General features: G+C 47.3%; 1 protein-coding gene across 2 annotated transcripts in view; it reads left to right on the forward strand.

The window, feature by feature from the left end:
* LOC138266963 (zinc finger protein 398-like) overlaps positions 1-21,620 on the forward strand; it is a 49,372-nt gene that overhangs the window by 16,622 nt on the left and 11,130 nt on the right. For both annotated transcript variants that reach the window (XM_069215771.1, XM_069215770.1), the window contains exons 2-6: positions 4,771-4,897; positions 6,210-6,320; positions 6,818-6,913; positions 7,218-7,328; positions 16,836-16,940. In XM_069215771.1, coding sequence (XP_069071872.1) covers positions 4,771-4,897; positions 6,210-6,320; positions 6,818-6,913; positions 7,218-7,328; positions 16,836-16,940 — 550 coding nt within the window. The remainder of the gene's footprint in view (positions 1-4,770; positions 4,898-6,209; positions 6,321-6,817; positions 6,914-7,217; positions 7,329-16,835; positions 16,941-21,620) is intronic.

Here is a 21,620-nt window from a genome sequence, read left to right on the forward strand (position 1 = left end):
AAGTGCGGTCTAGTGTTTAGCTGCTACGTTGCTTTGACGTGTTCCCAGGCAGCACAACATGGCCATGCTCAGGATTCTTGTTCCCTCGAGCCTAGGCGCTCACGCTTGGAATCTTACTGATGACGGAAGGATTAGAGTTGATATGCAAGTGCTCGTGCCTCACTATGACAGCAAGAGGTAAATCTAGATTACTAGCTGCGCAGGTGCCTTCAGCAGACGACACGCGCTGATCGCTCTCTCTTCGTGCGCGCGAGCACCCACCTTACTGTGGTAATGGATTTAAAGATATAGGCAACGATCCGCGCCTCCAAATAACGGTACATCAAGTCACTCACGCATCGGGGCTCACAGTAAATCAATTGTAAACATTCAGTCATAGTGCTAAGAACAATGAGCTGCACGACTCAGCCTCCCAAATTAGGTGTCATGCGCTGCCCTCCTCTGTTATACTGTTATACTCACCAGTGGCCAGTTCACTCACCATCAGAAATGTTGACCGCAGACCACTCCACCCCACAGATTAGATCAACTCTGTATTTAGTCCACGTGTGCTTTCTAAATTCAGCAGCCACTTCTTCGGTATTCGTAGTCCGTTTAATATCGATCCAATTAAATCCGCATCTGACACAGTTCCTACCAGGCACAGCAGGCCTGGCTCAAAAACAGGGAGTGCTTGACAGCGCCTTTGCTCATCTATGTACAGTTAAATAGACCACTCTCAGTCTGCAGGCTGTCTGGTGGGAAAGACGCTGGTGGGGTTCAGGGCATGTTATGTTATGTTATTGAGACTTATATAGCGCCAGCTACCCGGAGGCCTCGTAGCGCTGATCGGTTTGAAAAGTTTAGAACATACTGGAGGAATCTCAAACTTCCCTGGAGAGGGGGAACTTAGAAGAATTTAGAATAGCCAGGTTTTAATGGCCTTCCTAAATTCAGTCTCCTGATTCATCATGCGAATATTCGTGGGTAGGGAGTTCCAAAGTCTGGCTCCCTGGTACTTCAGGGATCTTCCTCCCCATGATGTTCTCTTTACTTTGGGTACCACTACCAGGGCTTTAGAGGCCGATCTCAAAACTCTTGTGGGTGTATATTGTGAAATTAATGATTTTAGATAATGAGGATCCTTTTTATATAGAGCTCTGTGGAAGAAGCAAAGAGCCTTAAACGTTATCCTTTTTGCCACTGGAAGCCAGTGCAGTTCAATCAGAGCTTTTTTAGCTGATGTGGTCCTAAGCAGATTAAAGAGCAGACGTGCTGCAGCATTTCATTTTGTACCACCCGTAGTTTGTTAACCACATAACCTGGAGATCCCAAAAAGAGGCTGTTTCCATAATCTAACCTGGATAAAATCAGGGCTTGTACGGCCAATCTTTTGGCCAATGGCGGAAGCAGACCAATAATCTTCCTTAGTAGCTTAAGAATCCCAAAACAGGTGGCTGACGTTCTCTTGGCTTGATGTTCCGTGGTGAGTTTGGGATCCAACCAAACTCCCAAGGCTTTAATCTGAGTTTTATTTTGGGGGGGGGGGTTAAGTAATCTAAATGTATTACCGGTCCTATATTTTTAGCAGGGTTGGCCAGTTTTCCTAAAAACATAATTTCTGTCTTTTCTTCGTTGAGTTGCAGCCTGCTTTCTGTCATCTAGGCAGCAATCGCTTGGAGACAGGCAGGCAAGGCAGAGTTGTCCGCCTCCTTATTGGGGGAGAAAGAAACCACCAGCTGTTTGTCATCCGCATATGACACCAGGGATACCCCAAAGGGTTCTATGACTTCTGCTAGGGGGAACATGTAAATGTTGAACAGAGTGGGACTCAAAGATGAGCCCTGCGGAACTCCGCATAAAAGTTTCAACTGGGCTGAGAAAAAAGAACGATCCAGGACTTGAAAGGTTCTATTTTGTAAGAACGAGCTTAACCATTTAAGCGCCCTTCCTTTTATCCCACTATTTCCCATTCTTTGAATGAGTAGATCATGATTGACTGTATCAAATGCCGCACTCAAATCTAGCATTATTATTACAGTTGCCTGACCATGGTCCATTCATTTTCTCGCTTCTTCCGTAACTGCAATCATGGCAGATTCAGTGCTGTGGCCCGGTCTAAAGCCTATTTGAGTTATATGCAAAATCTTATGTTCCTCCAGAAAGCGCGATAGTTGTATATTTACGTGCTTATCAATAAGTTTTGCCATCATGGGAAGGAGCGAGATAGGCCTGTAGTTTTTAAAGACCGCTCCATTTAGATTAGGCTTCTTTAGAAGGGGCTTGACCACGGCATGTTTCCAGGAGTCCGGCACCATCCCACTTTGTAGCGAGCTGTTTAACATCTCGGTTATTACCGGATTTAGCGCTACTCTTCCCTGCATAATAATGTGGGGAGGTGCGGGATCAAGTGGAGAGCCTGATTTTAATTTACTGAGGAGCTCCAAAGCTCCTTCCTCAGAGATGAGAAGAAAACTCTGTAAAACATTGTCACCTTCCTTCTTCTCCATCTCATGCCCTGCAACTCCCCCTACTTCCCCTGAGAAGTTTTCATAGATGTCCTCAATCTTCTTTAAGAAGAAGGAGGCAAAATTGTTACTATGTTCTTCTGAAGCTTCCATTGCTTCCGGGCATGCAGGAATATTCAATAGCTCCTTGAGCACACCAAAAATTTATTTAGGAGATCCTGCCGCCTTTTGAATTTTATCTCCATAAAAGGTCGCTTGGGCTAATCTGATCTCCTTCTGGTACAACCTAATTGAACCTCTGTACTCTTCTCTGTCCTCCTCCTTTAGTGATTTCCTCCATTTCCTTTCAATCTTTCTACAGTTCCTCTTTAATGTCATTAAGTGGTTATTGAACCAGGGAGCCTTTCCTCCCTTCTTTTGCTCAGAGAGGGGTGTATAGGGCAGCACTCTGTCCAGACTATCAGAGATCCACTCATTAAAAGAGGTAGGGTCTATCTGCCGGTCCCTCATAAAATATTTTTTAGTTCTATTCAGTGAATTGACCCATTCTGTTGTCTTTAGTTTATTCCACTTCCTAATCTTACTGTTGGAGTGATGGTGGTGTCCAAACCTATTAGTTATATTAGCCTTTAAGGTGATTAAAAAATGATCGGACCATGCTACAGGGGTAGGGGGTAGTGTGACCAACGATGAAAGATTACTAAACTCCAGGTCTAAAGTATGCCCTTTCTCCTGTTTGGGGCCGCTGATCAGTTGGTGTAATCCCAGCGCTTCCAGATCATTCACTAACCGCTTAGTTGCCATCAGTTCTAAGTTATCAACTTGGATATTAAAATCTCCTAATAAAGTAAAATTCGGCCTATTGCAAATGAGACTTGCCATCCGCTCTGGTAATAGGTTCAGTAATTCATCATAAGTCCCCGGGGGCGGTAGAGTAGTACTCCTGTAAATGTAAACGTAGGATTGAAGGTAATGGAAAAAATCATTCCCTCACACCCTGCGAGGTCAAGGGGACTATAGTTAAAAAGAAAATCTTGTTTAAAAATAATTGCTATTCTCCCTCCTTTCCCTTTATCTCTATCGGTTCTGGCTATCACATACCCTTTGGGTACTGCAAGAGCTAAATCCGGCCCTGAACTCTCATGGAGCCACGTTTCTGTCAAAAAGAGGGCATCTTGTGCCCCCTCGCTCAGCAAGAGATTTATGTCTAGTTTGTGTGCTGGCAGAGAGCGGCAATTTATTAGCTGAATCCTCACATTATATTTGGAGGGTTCTGCCTGATCTGAGTCAGGACCCATAGGCTTTTCCAGAGTCCAATCACATCTAGGGCAGGACCATGTCTCCCTCGCATCGCTGGGACAAATGTAGCAGCCCTCTCCTACTCTTTTCCTAAGGTCCTTTAGCGCACCTGACGAATAGGTAAAGGTATCTCGACTTGCCATACTTAATTGATGCGGGGGTGGCCCCTAGCCCTGTCCTGGCGCGGACGGGCTTGCCTTTGGCGCGCCGACGCCGGGACCGGTTTTATTAAAGCTGGGAAGCGGTCAACTAGACCGCCAACCCCCCAAGATGGCGGACCTCCGTGGGCCTCTACAGTGTGGTAAAAATGGCTGCCCCTTAAAAACCGAACTTCATTACAAATTCAATACAATTTTAAAAAGATGTTTAAAAACTTTGCAGTAAAATGTGCTAATCGGCTGACAAAACCAATGGTCAGGCCAGGAAAATGCAGTCTGACCAAAAGTGTAGTGCTCCTTCTCCTAAATAAATCGTAATTTCCTCTTGTTCACATCAACTTTTCCACCTATCCATCTGTTTTTCCTCTTCATGCGTCTCTTTTCCTTAAGTTTCCTTAAGTGTAGATTTGTTTCCAGATCGTGGCCAGTGTTGTAATCAAGGATTCCTAGTTGGCAAGTAGGACTCAGGTGTCCAGTTCATGCAGGATACAGATTGTAGATTTATTTAAAATGTTACAGAATAAGTTACAAGTTACTTAATGAGGAAACCCCATCAGGAGCAGTATCCTCTCTGCTCAGCCCACTCTCTCACTCACTGACATTACCTGACAACACGCCCTGGCTGAGCAGAGAGGTGAGCACATAATGCATCACAAGCGTAGCACATTGTAACACGTGTTTTCCCTCTTTCCGTATTCGACTTGGTATTTCCTTTTGTGAGTAGTAAACACAAAGCCTCTTGCTAATGGGCGCGCCTTCTGTCTGGTACAAGATGAGTGGTCTGTCCCTAATCCCCGCAGCCACTTTTATATTTATGTGTAAGTAACAGAAGCTAAGTGACCTTCTGATAACATTTTGTTTTGCAGGAACAGGTTAAATTCTGGGATGTTGCCGCCTGTTTCTCTGAAGAAGAGTGGATGTTTTTACACGAATGGCAGAAGGATTTTTACAAGAATGTGATGAAGGAAATTCACCAAGCCTTGATTCTGATGGGTAAGTATCTTCTGCTGACCGAGGTGCGCAGTCTATGTTTTAAGTCTCAGGTTTCCTAAAGTTGAATCATGACACGCTGATATAACGCTGGATAACTCACAATCGGCGCTGGTCACTCAAGACCACAAACATCGCTACACGGTTGACTAGTCTACAAGCCTTCAATTCAGATTTTATATGGGATGCCCGGGCGTCTTGTATAAAGATGAGGAACTGATACTGATGCTTCTTTTCAGGCAGGCACTGAATGGACACTAGACACGTCGGGCTGGTGGAGACAGACAACCTGTGGGGTTTGGTGAGAAGAAAGCAGGCGTGCCACAGAGAGGGCAGTGAGCGGGACCTGTATGCTTCTAAGAGGGCTGTGAGTTACATCCTATGATGCTGTGTCCTCTCACTGCAGACTACAAGAGAAAGGACATGGAACAGGCAGGAAAGACGCTGCTGGGAGACCGGGGCTTGTGTTAAGGTTGTCATGAGGTCCATGCGTGGACCGGGGATGCCAGCGTGGACCTGTGGTGTGAGGCCTCAGCTCAGGAGAGGATATGTGCACCTCAAAATGGATTAGCCAGCCTTCCATATCTCACAGCAGAGCATGGAGTGGAGCTTCCCAAAGGGATGCAGTGGACTCCGAGGGCCACACGGCGCAGAGGTCCCCTGGGAAGAACTGGAACAAATCACACGACCCCCACTCTGCAGAAACGTGGGACCTGAAGCTGCAGCAAGCTAAGCACCCCTTCCTTGTTACTGAGAGCAGCAACAATAGGGCGAATTAAACAAGACCCTCACATGTACCCATGTGAGATGTTTGTAGGGTATCCGACAAGCGCAGGACAGCACTGTCCAGCATCCTGTAGTCTTTCAAGCAGGTCACCTTTGTTGTCCACACCAACCAGTAAAGTGTCTGTTCCAGCAGATCTCTAGGATGAAAGCATCTACCTCTCTCTCTCTCTCTCTCTGCCCCTTCCCTTGCCCTGTCTGCCTCCCTCTTATTTCTTCTGAGCCGGTCTTTCCTTTGTTCCAACTTCTCTTCCCGCCTTTCCTGTGCTCTGTCTTTGTTACATCTCACTCACGTTCTGCCTTTCTGTTGCAGTTTCTTTCTGTTTCTCTTTCATTCTTCCATGCAAGCTGTCACTTATTATCCTTCATTCACACAGTCCACCCTCTGCCCTGTCAGGTTTCCTCCTTTACCTGACATTCTTCTCCTCTCTTTGTCTTTCTCTCTTCTCTCTTCCTCGCCCTGTTCCCTCCCTCTCTCTGCCTCCTTCTAAGGATCATATTTTAAAAGGCAGCATCTCTGTCTCTAACACAGGCTACCAGATTCTCAACCCTGAGACTTTACTCCGGATCTACAGAGGCAGAGACGAGTTCCGGACGGATCACCAGGCTGCAGCAACCCCAGCCGCGACGGAGCCCCCCCTGGGTAAGTAGGGCCTGCCTCCCCTGCACTCATTGATGGGCGTGAATCTGTTCTCACTCACATTGTAAATGGCTCCATTGCTGTGACCTGCACTCATCATATGCAGAGACAGAGCGCGCCTAGGTAAGTGCCCTTTGTTCAAGCCATCTACTGCTTTGTTGATGTCCCTTAAAGTTCTTCTGACTTCTCGTTGTACACATGGAAGCAGGACAGACTTCCCTGTTCACTTGAGTTCTATCCCAAGACCTTCTCTGCTCTTTATCCTGACTCCCCCATGATGGTGCTGAAGGAAGATGCATTGCATTGTCAGATCTAGTTTGTCTTAGGAAGACCCTGGCCAGGGAGAGAAGGAAGGAAAAGACTCCTGTCGGTGCTGATACCTACTGGTGCCCTGGGTCAGGGCCTGCTGTCATCCATGTTCTCTTCTGGAGCTGAAGCCACTGTTTGTAACTCAGGGACATCCTGGCATCCTGTGTAACACCAGCTCTCTCTCTCCGCAGCTCCTCGACCCACAGTCCTTCCTGACGTATTATTCAGAATCCGACGCGAGGAAGACTTGTACTGCGAAGACAAGCCAAGCTCGCTGGAAGCAGGAGGTGGGCACAGCTCTGAGCCATGTGGGTCTGGGCTTCACTCAGGTCATAGCAGGGGATGACATCTGTTCACACAAGCCATCCATCCTCCCTATTCCGGTAAAAGTCATGGTAGCGGGCGGCTGGGATCGCTGCATCCAAGCACTAGCAGCTTTATGTACTGACACAGATACCTTCCCATGTCCCCGACCCTTTCTAACTCAATATCCTATCGCTAGTTATTATATCGCATTCCACTCTCATGCCCCAGACTCTAGCCAACAGCAGCATGCCTCATGTTTACCGGAGTCTGTTTACATTCAAACAGGTTTTCCTGTTGGCCCTGCCGCCTTCTCCTTACAACCTGAAGAAAACTCACAGTTGTATCCTGATGGCCAAGAGGACTTGGAGCAGAGCCACATCGGCCATCATCCCCCAGGTGAGTGGAACTTGAGGAAGGGTACAAGATATTTATGGGCTCATTTACGAGGCAGAGGGCGGCACAGAAAGTACCATGCTGCACTGCCGTTGTAGGAAGCTGGCCTTGTGTGTGGTGGGGTGCCTAAGATACTTGCACCTTATATCAGGTCCAGGTACCCCCTATTAGTGTAGTGTAGGCAGTGTCTAGAAGCCAGGGCTGTCTAGGGGTAGCTGTAGCTGAGCAGCCAAGGCTCATCTTGGAGGCATGCAAAGCTCTTGCAGTACCGCTGTAGTCACACAGCACTTATACACATGAAAGAAAACACGCAGTTTTACTAACATAAAGGGTCTCTATCACAGTAACACAGTACCAAAACGCTAGATAGGCAACCCTCCAATAGGAGGTAAGTACACACACTAAATATATAAACTAATAATCAGTAATAGGCATAGAAAGTGATAGAAAACAGTGCAAATGCAAATAAACAACAGTGACCAAAGGGGGAGCCAAAACCATATACTGAAAAAATGGAATGCAAACACAGGACCCCCATCTAGGTAAGTGGAATGTGTAGAGGAGAGCTGGGGGTTCTAGGAAAACCCAAAGGTAGTACCTCTGTGCCCCCCAAGTGACCAGGAAGGAGTAAGTTACTGGATTTTCCCAAAACCACACAGAAGGAAGAAAATGCAACAGCTACGCAAAATTGCAAGAAACCAGCGGTGAATTCCTGAAGAAGAAGACCTGTGGAAGAAGGGGACCAAGTCCAGAAGTCACAGAAGGGTCCATGAGGAGTAGGGGCTACTACCCACCCAGCTGTGGATGCAGAAGTTGGTCGACAGTGAGAAGAAGATGGTCAGGATTCCAGCCCTGGAGCAAGTGAAAAGTTCAAGGAGGATGCAGTCGACTTCCCACGCCTGGTAGAAGATTGCAGTTGGTCAGTGGCGTGGAAAAAACACCAACAAGCCTTGGCAAAGGCAGAAGGTGCAGTGAAGTGAAGTGAAAGTGAAGCAAGGTCCAGGAGGACTCAAGCCATGGGGGGAGTCCAAGTGGGACCCTCAGCAAAACAGGGAGTCCACAGAAGAAGAGGCTACTCCCACATGTGACCCTCTGGACGAGGAACCAGGAGTCACAGAGGAGCCCAAGCACCACAACTTGAAAAGGGGCCCATGCCGCAGGAGATGCATGCAGAGGGCTGTGCATTGCAGGGAAGAGTGCTGGGGCTATCCAGAGCCTGAAGATCCCGTGAAGGAGATGCCAACAACCCTTGGTAGCTGCCAGAGACGCGGTGCACTGGGGTACTATCCTGCATGGGAAGGCAAGAGCCTACCTCCACCAAAGTTGGACAGCTGGCAGAGAGGACCAAGAGCACTACTCCGGACCACTACCCGTGATAAAGGATCCACGCAGCTCAGGTTGAGAGGAGCTCCATGCTGCCAGTCTTCACAGTTGGTGCCTGCGGATGCAGAGGAGTGACTCTTTCACCCCAAGGGAGATTCCTTCTTCCTTCTCATGCAGGCTGAAGACTTGCTGCCCTCAGAGGATGCACAGCCAGGGAAATGTTGCAGAAGCTGGAAGGCGCCGTGGAAACAATGTTGCAAGTAGAGTCTTCGTCGTGGATGCAGATTGGCGGTTCCTGGAGGGTCCGGTCGCGGTTCCAGTGGTTAGAAGTTGAAGTAAGGTTGTAGAGTAGTCCTGCTGGAATTTTGCAAGCTGAATCTGTGGACCCACCCAAGAGAGAGACCCTAAATAGCCCTGAAAGGGGGATTGGCCACCTAGCTAGGTCACCACTTATCTGGGGGGGGCTCTAACATCATCTGCCTGGCACTCAGATGCTCCCAGAGGTCCCTGCCAACCTTGGATTCAAGATAGCAGAACCCAGGGACCCTCTGGAGGAGCTCTGGGCACCACCCCTGAGGTGGTAATTGACAGGGGAGTGGTCACTCCCCTTTCCAATGTCCAATTTTGCGCCACAGCAGCGACTGGAGGTCCCAGAAAGGGTGTAGACTAGTTTATGCACGGAGTGCATCAAATATTACCCCTCCAAAGCCATGTAAAACCTATTTCCAAAAGGAGAGGGTTTTACCTCCCTCTCCCAAAGGAAATCCTTTGCTCTTCCTTTCTGGGCTTGAGCTTTTCAAGCAGCAGGAAGGCAGAAACCTGTCTGAGGGGTGGCAGCAGCTTGGGCTGCCTGGAAAACCCTAGGAGTCTGGTAGGAGTAATGCTGGGGGTCCTCCAAGGAGCCCCCAGAGTGCACTGAATCATACTTCCAATACTGGCACCAGTAGTGGGGTATGATTCTGACATGTTTGATACCAAACATGCCCAGGTTAGGAGTTATTATTATGTAGCTGGACATAGATAGTGACCTATGTCGGATACACACATAAAATGGCGTCCCTGCACTCACCCAGTCCATGAAAGTGGCACTGGAGTTTGTGAGGACACACCTACTAGTGCAGGGGTGCCCTCACACACAGGTACTTGCGCCCTGCCCTCTGGGTAGGAATGCCTGCCATAGGGGTGACATACAGTGACCTGGTGCAGTGACCTACGGTGAAAAAGGGTCCATGCACCCTTTCACGCAGGCTGCAATTCCAGGCTTGCAGAACACTCTGCATGGGATCGTGGGTGGCATAATACATGCTGCAGGCCATGGGGGATCACCTGGTATCCAAGTGCCCTGGGTACATTAGTACCATATACTAGGGACTTACATGGGAGCACCAGTATTCCAAATGTGGGGTGAAAATGGCACATTGTATCAAGTTAGCAGGGAGAGAGCATAATCACTGGGGTCCTGGTTAGCAGGATCCCAGTGAACACAGTTAAACACACTGACAACATGCATAAAATGGGGGTAACCATGACAAGAAAGAGTGTACTTTCCTACATCTACACCTCAGAGAAATGGGCAGAAATGCACCGTATCTACAAGATTCGGCTCATTCCTGTCCTCTCCCCCTGCGCAGGTGCACAAATAGCTGCCATGTGCCAACGCAGGCACCCCAGCACCATGGTGCAAGGAAGCATGTGTTGGAAGGATGGTTGTTTTTGTGCAGGAAGGGACACCTTCCTGCACAAAAACAGCCATATGAGGTGCTTTCCTCTTCCTAGGGCCTCATTTACAAGGCTCGTATGCCACAAATATTGAGGCTGCGGCAGAGCAAAAACAACTCCAATTCTACAAAGTGATGCAAGTGCCTTTAGCGTCACTTTTCACCCCTGGGCGCCCGCAACCGGCACTGATATGCAAGGTAGGCTTGCCCAAGGAAAATGGCACACAAACTGATGCAGTGAAATTTACATTTCACTGCATCGTTCTGCAACTTCACTGCACCAAAAATGTAATGCCACCTCAGAGCAGGGCACAGGGCTTTTTCCTGTGGGAGCTACTATGCATTACAGGAGTAGCGTCGTTTTTGTGATGCTAGTCCAACAAAGCATCAGTTTAGCGCCATAGATGCACCAGCATTTCTGACGCATCTGTGGAAAGGTGCACCATGGAGCCAGGGGCGGCTCCTCCATTTGGGTGGAGGAGCGTCGTCACCCCCCTGCCCCCACCCCCCACCAGCAGTGGCAGCTGCAATCCTTTTACTGAAAAACGATAATAATGCTAAGTTTATTATTATTTTTCATTAAAAGGGACGGGGCCATGGGGTGAAAAGAAGGGAGTGGGAGTGCATAGCACTCCGCTCACTGCGAAATTTGGCTGGCCTTCTCGGGTCATACATGCGTACTGGGCTCTCTCAGCCCAGCAACACAGTTGCTGGGCCGTAGACAGCCTGCACAGGCTCCCAGTCTGCCTGGGGGCGCCCTGATTGGGCGCTCCTAGCCAATCTTGACACTGCTGAGCAGCGTCGGGATTGGCGCAGGGCAGGCTGGGAGCCTGTACCTGTTTGCAGCCAGCGACGAAGCAGAGGAGCAAAGCGACGCGCAGCAGCAAAAGTAAGATTATTTTCTTTTTTATACTAATTTGTTTTTTATTTCCTGCTCCCCACCCGCGCGACGCCCCGCCCCTTCTGCCCTTAGTGAGTAGCCACTGCATGGATCTCTGTATTGTAAATACAGCGCATCCATTGCGTCGTTAGGGAGTTGCCAGGCAAAGTAAGAAATCTGACGCATCAAACCGATTCATTACGTTCTCCTGAGGTTCTGTGTGTGCTGCAGAATGCAGCACACATAGAGGAAAAAATGAGGAGAAATTAAGATATTTGTCCCCGCTGCATCTTATGCCACCCCTGAGGTGGCGTAAGAATCTAACATATTACCAGACTTGCAAATTGGGGAATGTATTAGATTCCTCGGGTTACATGGGCTTGTGTGCAAACACCGAAACCAACACGCATTGAACTCCCCTTTCATACAGTATTCTGCGTGAAAGTGGTACATATTTACAGGGCCATGAAAAGCCACGGAAGTTGGATTGGCGTGGCCATGTAAGTATGGGCCAGCACACTGCGCCACTGGAGCGTAAAACAAATTACGCTTCAGGGCACAGTGTGCCGCTAGGGCCTTGTAAATTAAGCCCTAGATCTTTGAGAAGTGGTTTGTGTGTTCTGGACTTGGGGATGTGGTCTGTTGTAGAACGCCCCTCCGGAAGGTGTGCTTAGGTGCTGACACACACATGTTGAACGGAGGTGAGACCGATGCTGACAGGCATACATGAGATGGGGATGTGGTGTACAAAAGAATACACAGGCAGAAAAAGTTGCCTTGTGTGGACCAGCACACCAGCAGGAAATGTGGCCTGATGCAGATACATATGTGAGCAATACAAGTGGTCAGGTGCAGACATACTCGCATAGGTAGAAGATGTGGGTTAGTGCACATGTGGCCGAGAGATGTGGTCAGGCACTGGGAGCACACACAGGGACTGGAAATGTTGGCGCTCCAGATCATCGGAGTCTGAGAAGTTGTTGGAAAGAGTAACTCAGTGCTGAAGTCAGCTGCGATCTATAGATCAGAAGAATTAATATTGGCAAGGCCAAGTCAGCCATCCATCGATTCAAGATTAGTAAATTGAGTCCTGTTAAACTTGTCCATAGCAAATATCATTCTTATTATTATTATTAAATTCCAACGATGCTTCTAAGCCAGTGCAAGTCTTCACTGTGGAAAAGATAAACGCGTATTAGCCTAGGCAAAAATTTGATGAACCACAACTTTTAATTATGTTTATTTTTTATTGACTCGTTTTGTGATGCAGAGCTAGTTGCATGTGCAACTGAGCTCTTCACATGCAACAAGAAATATAATAAATTGGGGAATACTGTGGAGTTATGCGCTGGTAGTGGGTATAGTCAGTCTCCGGCTCATGCATAACCACTGGTAGGATTGACTGGAAGTGTTGGCCTAAATAGTAGAAATCGATCTTTGAAGCCAAAAATTATGCGCTGCATGAAAAGGAGAGAGAAGGAGTGTGCCATATCTACAGAGCTATCGTTCTCCTGCCCTCGCCCTAATGCTGATTTTAGCTGCTGTCTTTGCGCTATAGGGAGTGTGCATGAGTCTAGCACAGGTTTTGTACTGGAAGGGTAACCTACCCGTACAAAGTACTATGAATAGACAAACTTTAAAACTTTTCCTACGTTGTATGTATGCTGCACAGTGCAGCGCGCAAGCAAAGTCGTAAAAGAATGAAGAAATGAAAACATTTCTACATTTAAAGTCGCCTTTCAATGTCATTAACTTTTGGTGCTAAACCCTGTTGACTATTGTTCGTAGATAGGGTTTTGCATCAAAAGGTATGGGTGGTCGCGTGGGAATGCCCCTGTACCACCCGTGGAACGCCCCCTTGGTGCTAAGTAACACCAAGCGGTGCTTTGCACTGCTTTTCGTTACCTTTAGGGGACTTTCCAGCACAAAACAAGTATTTCACTGGAGAGTAAATTAGGAAAAGAACATTTGGTGCTAGTTAGCGCCCCTTTTGTGAAGCTAAACCAGCGCAAACTGTTTGTAAATCTATCCCAAAGTCTTTATTGCTCAATAAATTTACTTCTGATAGGACGAAAGCCCTCATCCCCATCAGGTGGCTGCTTCACCATAGGGTTCCTCCTACGCCCTTTATGGTGTGGGATGTGACTCCCCCACAAGAGAGGAGCTCTTTAGATGGTAGCTCCAGGGTACAGAGTGTGGTGAAAACTGCCTCTTTGTGGAACCAGAAGTATCTTTATTTTGTCTTCAGGGTAGGATTGAAAACACTAAGGATATTTCTTCAACCCACATATGTGCAAAGGATAAACACATTTCTGCCCGTTGTTACCCTTAAATAGGTGTTTAGTCTTTCATCAGTGCCTGGTCTAGTCTTTCTGCAACATATAAAAAGGGAAGAATTTCAGTGAAGTAAAAAAATGATACAACCAATGGTCCAGGAACTCAAGGGCAGACCCACCATTGTCTGTAATTGAGAAAAGTAAGCACAATATTTAAAAGTCAACATCCTTTTTATAAATCTTACATAGTTGTGAATACATTTGTGACACAAGGAATGGAACCCACACGCTCTCTAAAGAGTGCACGGTGCTTCTTGTGATAACTGCAACGTCACAGCGAGCAGTGTGGCATATTTCCAAGCCCCTGGAGCCTCCAGAGTTTTACTTTTTTTACGCTCTGGCGGTGCAGACCCGTCACTATGAGGCCACACACAGTCCCTCTGTGCGGCTTCCATCTCATCATAGAAATGGAGTAAGGCAGGGCAAGTCGCTGCGTTGCCTTACTCCGCATCAGGGAGGTTTTCCATGGGTGTTGGGGTGGGTGTTCCCACGAAACACCCATGGGTTTTGACAAATTCCCATATTTAGAAGGATGTGTAAACCTGGGAATGTGTCAAAACATTATGCCTCCGTAGGGCAGGTGCAACAAGGAGAAATATGTTTATTTCTCCTAGTTTTCTCCTCTTTCTAGGCGTGCTGCATTGTGCAGCTCGTCTACAAAGAGGAAAACGCCTCATGGATGTCCTTTCCTGCACAAAAACAATCCTGCCTGCAGCAGCAGCTTCCTTGCACCATGGCGCAAGGGAGCCTGTATTGGGGCTAGGCTGCCAAGATGTTGCCATCGCAGAGGGGAAGGACAGAAATGCACCACATTTCATAAATACAGTGCATTTCGCAACGCACGGTCCCTTGCTGCCCTGCGCCATTATTCTTGTAAATACACCCCAGTATGTGTACAGGTTTGTTTCATTTACACAGTTACCCTCAAGATGTCGTGTAAGAGCCTCAACTCTAGACTTCTTGGCAAGTTCTAAAAGGGCTGCCACTAAAAGACAACATAACAGAAAATCCCATCTGTTGCGATATCAGTCTTTGTGATGTACATGGACATGCGTATGAGAGGTGTCCATTAGAATGTTACTTCCTCTCTTTGGTGTGGATATGTAATGTTCAACCTAATGATTTCAAGGACCAGTATATATTTAGCCTTGTGAGATTAGCAAAATGCTCATAAAAAATTTGAGAACCTGCTCTCGGCAATACAAATGCTGTGTCTGGAGCCTTCTTTCAGTACTCAAATCTCTGAAACATTACCAAAGGTCACATTCTAAAGTATATTTGTTATTGTTAAAACAGACTAGGGGGACACCATTCCCTGTCATAGTTGTCAACACGTCCGTATACCCCCCCTTACCACGAGGTTACTGTGCATGCTGACCACAGTATGGGTGCAGTTCAACCCGGAGACGTGCCTCACAATCCATGGGACAAGGGGGGATCACCAGAATCGAGTCGCCTGGAAGCGCCAAAGTGTTGTTTCCTGAACATGTCGCCGTGAACCATTGTAACAGCCAAGACCCCAGAGGTAGCGGCTGGGAGGGATGGCTACATTTATTTCCCTTACCTTCGCGGTTATCGTCCACAGGCTTGCCACTTCAAGGACGAAGCAACTGGTTCTCATCTTGATTTAAAAGTCCGACTTGGGGAAAGATTGGTGCCTGACACCCTCTGGTGCCGTCAAGGGTGCACCCTGGGAAGAGTAGTCTTGTTATTACATTATTTCGGCTATCACTGAATACGATAAGTGGATATATACGAAAGTCCTTTTTTTATAGATCTAGTCGTTAGTTATCACTGATTGTCAAAACGAGCCCACAGTTGTCATTTAACGTCATGTAATGGCGTCACAGGAGCGCCATGAGAAGTGTGGTCTTGTTATATCAACCCGGCTACCACAGAATGTGACGGGATATGTGTGCAAGTCCATCCTTGTTTTTTAAATTATAAAAAAAACTCCAAATCAATAAACGTTGGTGGGATGTAGCCAGTTACCTCTCAACGTGTGTCTTGTAGTGGAGGTCTGTCCAGATTGCATAGTCTCATCTCTTTCGTAGTAAAATGCTGCTCCTTGCTTGTACGGAGCTCATCCTTTCCATCAGGATCTTGATAATGCTGGGTTCGCCCTCAGATGTGAAGTCATGTGTTGTCATATGCATGCCCTGTAGGGTTCATCTGTTCATGTTGGATATTCTCCTGTTTGTTGAAGTTCAGCCCAACTCCTTGATTAAGCTTTCACCATAATTCCAATCATCATGTTGATGTGGAAAGTGCTAGATTGGTCCAGGCGATGTCCTCATTTAATCCCTTTAGGCGAGGGCAGAGTCTGAAAATCCAATCTTGCTCCTTTACGAACAAGAAGTTTTAAAACTCTTATGTGGGTAGTTATGGTCCAAGTTTGAAGTGTTATGTTCTGATATGATATTAAAGTACTTTGTTCTACTAAAAGGACAAGCACTTAATTTTCTGTGTCTGTTGTTAGACTGAGTTCTAATTCTCTGTTTTGGAATCCTTTAACTGCTCAATCTCCACGCCCTGAGAGTCAAGTCCCAAAAGGGTGTATTTGCAAAGCCATAGTATGATGGGTCCCAGGAAATCTGTGTAAAACAGCTGCTAGCTGTAATCTGCCCTGTAGCCCTCCTCCGAAGGCCCACATAAACCAGCTGTATTTACTTTGATTGTTCAATTTTCCTAAGAAGTTTCATTTACCAATATTTGGCAACCTATGAAAAACATCTCTAAATAATTCCCACTGTTAACCTTAGGAATAGTGATGTGCAGTCTATCACCCTCTGTACGAAACTATTGCAGTCATCCAGAAAATCTTTTTGTGACATTATGTGACCTTTGCCTCAGAAGAAACGGTCTCCTTTCCTAATCTGATGGAGCATCCTGGGGAGCTAGTTTCAAATTTAGGGGTGAGGAATAATTTTTTGATTGAAATATCCACTCTGTTGGCAGCAAGCGCAAAACCACAGCAAACTTATTAAGAGCATTTCACACATTTGTGCAGAGCAGTCGCCTCTCCTTCCACTCGCAGCAACAATCCTATAGGCTGGTACTGTGCGATGGGATCTCAAAACGGACCCCACTTTGTGCAATGCCTCCTTGAGCCAAAAGCACAGAAGCATCTGACATTTACCCCAGGAGTGACGCCCTGATGGGACCTATATGGGTGACGGGGACTATCGCCTTTATTATCTTCAATGTCTGCATGTTGTGCGTTTTTAATAATGTAGATTATTTTCATAAACAGGCCACATCCCTGATGTTATCATAGTCAACATAAAAGAAGAGGACGACACCTGTTCCACAGATCACCCGGACTGTGAAATAATAGAAAGCACCATTGATCCAGCAGGTAAAGAGTTTTTATCCACTTGTTTAAAATTAAATAAATATCAGGAGATCTAGGCTAGGGGCGTAGCTGCTTAGGATGTGCTGCTGGAAAGTCGGGTGCCAGTCATGACCTGGACACTTGTCCAAAAGAATCATTTGAATCTGTCGAATAGGTTTGTTTGACCTCAGCCATTAGAAAGTGGCAATACCACCCGACGAAAGGGATCAGTGCCTGGTTCCAAATACATATAAATTGTGCCTGTTTATGTTTTAATTTGAATGGTATTAATGTTTAATTATAAGCGTATCTATAAGTGGTTTAGTAGTCGACAAAGAAGTCTATGCAGTTATAAGATTCAGTGTACAATTTACCTACTCGTAACATAAGTTGCAATTGCTAATCGATACTAACAAAGGGATACCTTCATTGAACCAACAATTTATTTTACTTGCAAGCTTTCGTGAGCAATAGGTTACTTTGTTAGGCGGTGTGTGAATGAGGCATTGGAATAATGCATGTGAGTCTTCCAGTGTGAAATGTCTCTGGTCTGCTTCTCTAGTCACCTGTGATTTGTGTTGTTTGAAGCAGACACTCTATCCTGCTAGACCTTGTGTAATGCTGGGTGTAGGAAGCTGGCCTGGTGTGTGGTGGGCACCTATGGTGTTTGCATCTTATACCAGGTTCAGGAAACCCCTGTTAGTTATTCAACAGTGTCTAGGAAGCCAGGGCTCTCTAGTGGTAGCTGAGGTGAGCATCCAAGACATATTAGGGGGAGTGTAAAGCACGTGCAATACTACAGTAGTCACACAGTAACTTATCACACCTGAACGGAACCACACAGTCTTGCAAAACTAAAGGTACTTTATTACAGTAACACAAAACTAGATTACTATAGGCAGACTCACAACTGGAGGTGAGTATACGCTTATATATGCACACTGTAAGTACTAGGAATTACCATAGAAAAACAAGCATTTGAAAAAAATAGCAGAACATAGCTGAGGCTGTATGGGGTTGGGGGGCAAACCTTGTACTAAAATAGTCGAATGTGAAGTCGGGTCCCCCACCCAAAGATATGGAGTAGTTGAGAGGGAGCTGGAAGAACTTGGAACCCCTGGAGGTGAGTACCTAGATGACCCTCCGCGACCAAGAGAGCGGAGATAAGTTACCTCATCTTCCCATAGACTCACAAGGGGACTTGGAAAAGGAAGTCTCCAAGAACAGGACCAAGTTGTGGAACCCAGTGGTGGATTCTGGATGAAGAAGACCTTCAACAGAAGGTGACCTGGTCCAGACCACGCTGGAGTGGTCAAGTGGGGCAGGAGCCACTGCCCACCCTTCTGTGGAAGAAGATCCGGGTCACCGATGGACATGGAGGTCTGCTGTGGAGCACAAGAGCTGTAGAGGAGTCCCTGAAGTCATGCAGAAGTTGTCCCACGTTGGTCCCTGGGACGCGGGCAGGTCAGTGGTCTGGAAAACCACCAACAAGCCTTGGCAAATGCAAATCCAGGGAGAGGAGGATTTGCAGAGCTGAAAAGGACCAGCAAGGTCCAAGGACCTCGGCCCTTGGATGGGAGTCTGGGCTGACTTTCAGCAGTCAGGAGAGCCAGCAAAACAATTGTAACCCTCACAGCCAACTCACTGGCAGCAGGCACAGTAAGTTGCATTGAGGCCCAGTCAGCACAGCTGGAGAGGAGTCCCACGTCGCTGGAGCAGCAGAGAGGATATTGTTCTTGCAAGGATGAAGTGATAGAGGCCAGAGCTACTTGGAGCTGAAGATCCCCCTGAGCATGAGTCAACAAGCCTTGGTTGCTGCAAGAGTCGCACTGTACAGGAATTCTGTCCTGGAGGGAGTGGCAAGGGCTCACCATCTCCCAAGTTGGACAGAAGGCAAAGAGGACACAGGGACCTTTGAGAAACACCACCTGTGTTGGAGAATCTTCGCAGGTCCAGAGGACAGAAGGTCTCAGCAGCCAGACATCGTTGCCTTAGCTGCCAGTGGATATAGAGGAGTGACTCCTTCACTCCAAAGGAGATTTCTTCTTGCTTCTTTAGTGCAGCTGAAGCCTTGCTGACCCCAGAGGTTGCACATCCATGGAAATGTTGTAATTGCTGGAATGAGCCAGGGAAACAATGTTGCAAGGTGAGGTTGTCTCGAGAGTTGCAGGCTTGTTTGGCTACTTTGAAGTCCAGCAGAGGTTCCAGTGGCCAGGAGCATAAGTGGTTGATGCAGAGAGTCCTGGTGGGTCTTGCACGCCAAATCTGGGGACTCACATGCAAGGGAGTCTGTAAATAGCCCTAACAGGGGGCTTTGCCACTCTGCAGGGTGCCACCGATCAGAGTGGGGTGACTGATGTCAGATACCTGTCCCGATCAACCAGATGCCCTCAGGGGCCTCTGTACATTATGTTTCCAGGATGGTAGAATCAAGTGGCCACCTGGAGGAGCTCTGGGCACCACCCCCGAGGTGGTGGTGGACAGGGGAGTGGTCACTCCTTTTCCTTTGTGTAGTTTCATGCCAGAGCAGGGACTGGTAGCCCGTGGACTGGTGTAAACCTGATTATGCAAGGAGGACACCAAATGTGCCCTTCAAAGCAAGCCAGTGGTACGGGAGGCTACCCCTCCCCAGCCTTGTGACACCTATTTCCAAGGAAGAGGCGGTTACAACCCCTCTTCCACATGAAATCCTTTGTTCTGCCTCCCCTGCTTGAGCTGGTCAAGGAGGGCAGAAACCTGTCTAAGGGGCTGCTTGCAGACACTGGAGGACTGGTAGGAGCAATACTGGGGGGTCCTCTAAGGAGCCCCCAGAGTGCATGGAATCATGCCACCAATACTGGCATTAGTATTGGGGTATGGTTCTGACATGTTTGGTACCAAACATGCCTAGGTTCGGAGGTACCATTTTGTAGCTGGACCACCTGCGGCAGTACACAGGTAAAATGGCTTCCCCACACTTACAAAGTCCAGGGCATTGGAACTGGAGTTCATAGGGGCACCTCTGCTCATGAAGGGGTGCCCTCACACACAGGGACCTGCATACTGCCCTTTGGGCTGAAAGAGCCTACCATAGGGGTGAGTTACAGTGACCTGGTGCAGTGACCAGCAGGGAAAGTGTGCATGCACCTTTTCCCACAGACTACAAATAGCTGGCCTGCAGATACAGTTTGCATGGGCTCCATTGGGTGGCATAATACATGCTGCAGTCCATGGGGGACTCCTGGTGTACCAATGCCCTGGGTACCGAAGTACCATATGCTAGGGACTTACATGGGTTGCCAGTTGGGGGTTATAAAGGGGTACCAAAGCAACCATATTTAGAGGGTCATGGTTAGCAGGATCCTAGTGAAAGCAGTCTAAGAACACTGATAACAGGCAAAAGTGAGGGTAACCGTGCCAAAAAGCATGACTTTCCTACACTGGTTTCATAATGTACAGTAGAGCCTGTATTGCCCATACACCTCCTCCCCACATTTTCCCAAGGATCCAGATCATATCTGCTAAATCCTAAAGTAGAACCCCGAGTGTCTACACCATTCACCAGGTGTTCATGTTGGGTGCACAATTACAGTTATGCACAATAGAGAGCGACCTGAGGTACTTATGGACTCTCCTCCAAAGAGGTGTCTCATCTGGGGTAGAGCGAGATATTTCAAATGCACAAGTATGAATTCTGATGTTGTGGGACCAGATCTGCTCAGATGACTCACTGATGTCTCTGAAAGGCCACCAGAGCAGCAGTTGAGAAAACAAGCATTTGCGGTGCAATGGGTCTTGCATTTAATTAGTTATTAATGTTGTAAAGTCCTAACCGGACTTTCCTTGCTACATAATTTGAAAATGAAAAGTAAAACAGTTTCACATAAGCAAGCTGATTCACAGTGCCACAGCCGCTGTGTGCATCAGCATGAAGGAGAGACAGAAAAAGAAAAAGAAGTTTGCTCACAGTCAAACTTATTGCCAAAAGTGCAATTAGCCATGTAACAGGGGCGATGGCCAAGGTGGCAACAAAACCTCCCCAAGGAGGAACAAATGTAAATCATTTACCAATGTCATCAAAGGATTTTTGAAGGGCAAGCCCCTGAACGAGTGGTAGTGATGGGCATGAGGTGGACGTTGTTAAAAGCCCAGATAGATACCAACAAGTCAGAAAAGAAAAGCTTGAGCACTGCTATGCTCGACCTAAAAAAGACACAAGAACAGCACCTCTAGGAATTGACTATATGTGGGATTATAGGGAAACAGTTTCTATATCTAGCAAGTGTGTCTTGAACTTAAGAGATGATTGGGTTGTTAGTGTTTGTCGGGGCTAGCAGTCCTGTGGCTTAGTCCCTTCAAGGTGGCCTGGTGCCTTTGGCCGGTCAGAAGGGTTGAGTGAAGTCATTCACATGCCCTGTCTGTGCCTCTGAAAGGCTGGTAGCGCTGAATCAAAAATTGTTCTATCCCTTGTTGATGACCCTCGATATCCAGCAGGGCTGGGGAACCATCAGTCAGCTGTCTGCACACTTTCCATGGTGCTGCACGCAAGTTTTTTATACCTTACCCTTTCCCCACCAACGGTGTTCAGCTTCCCTCCTCTGACTTTCTTTCAGTTCTGACCAGTCTTTAGCACACTGTTCATCCTTTAGTGAATGCATCTGTGTTTCCTGTGTTGCGGGTGACACTACTTCTTTGGTACAGCTCTGTTATACAAAACTGTTAAAC

The sequence above is a fragment of the Pleurodeles waltl genome, chromosome 12 (assembly GCF_031143425.1).
Source record: "Pleurodeles waltl isolate 20211129_DDA chromosome 12, aPleWal1.hap1.20221129, whole genome shotgun sequence".
Lineage (NCBI taxonomy): Eukaryota > Metazoa > Chordata > Amphibia > Caudata > Salamandridae > Pleurodeles > Pleurodeles waltl.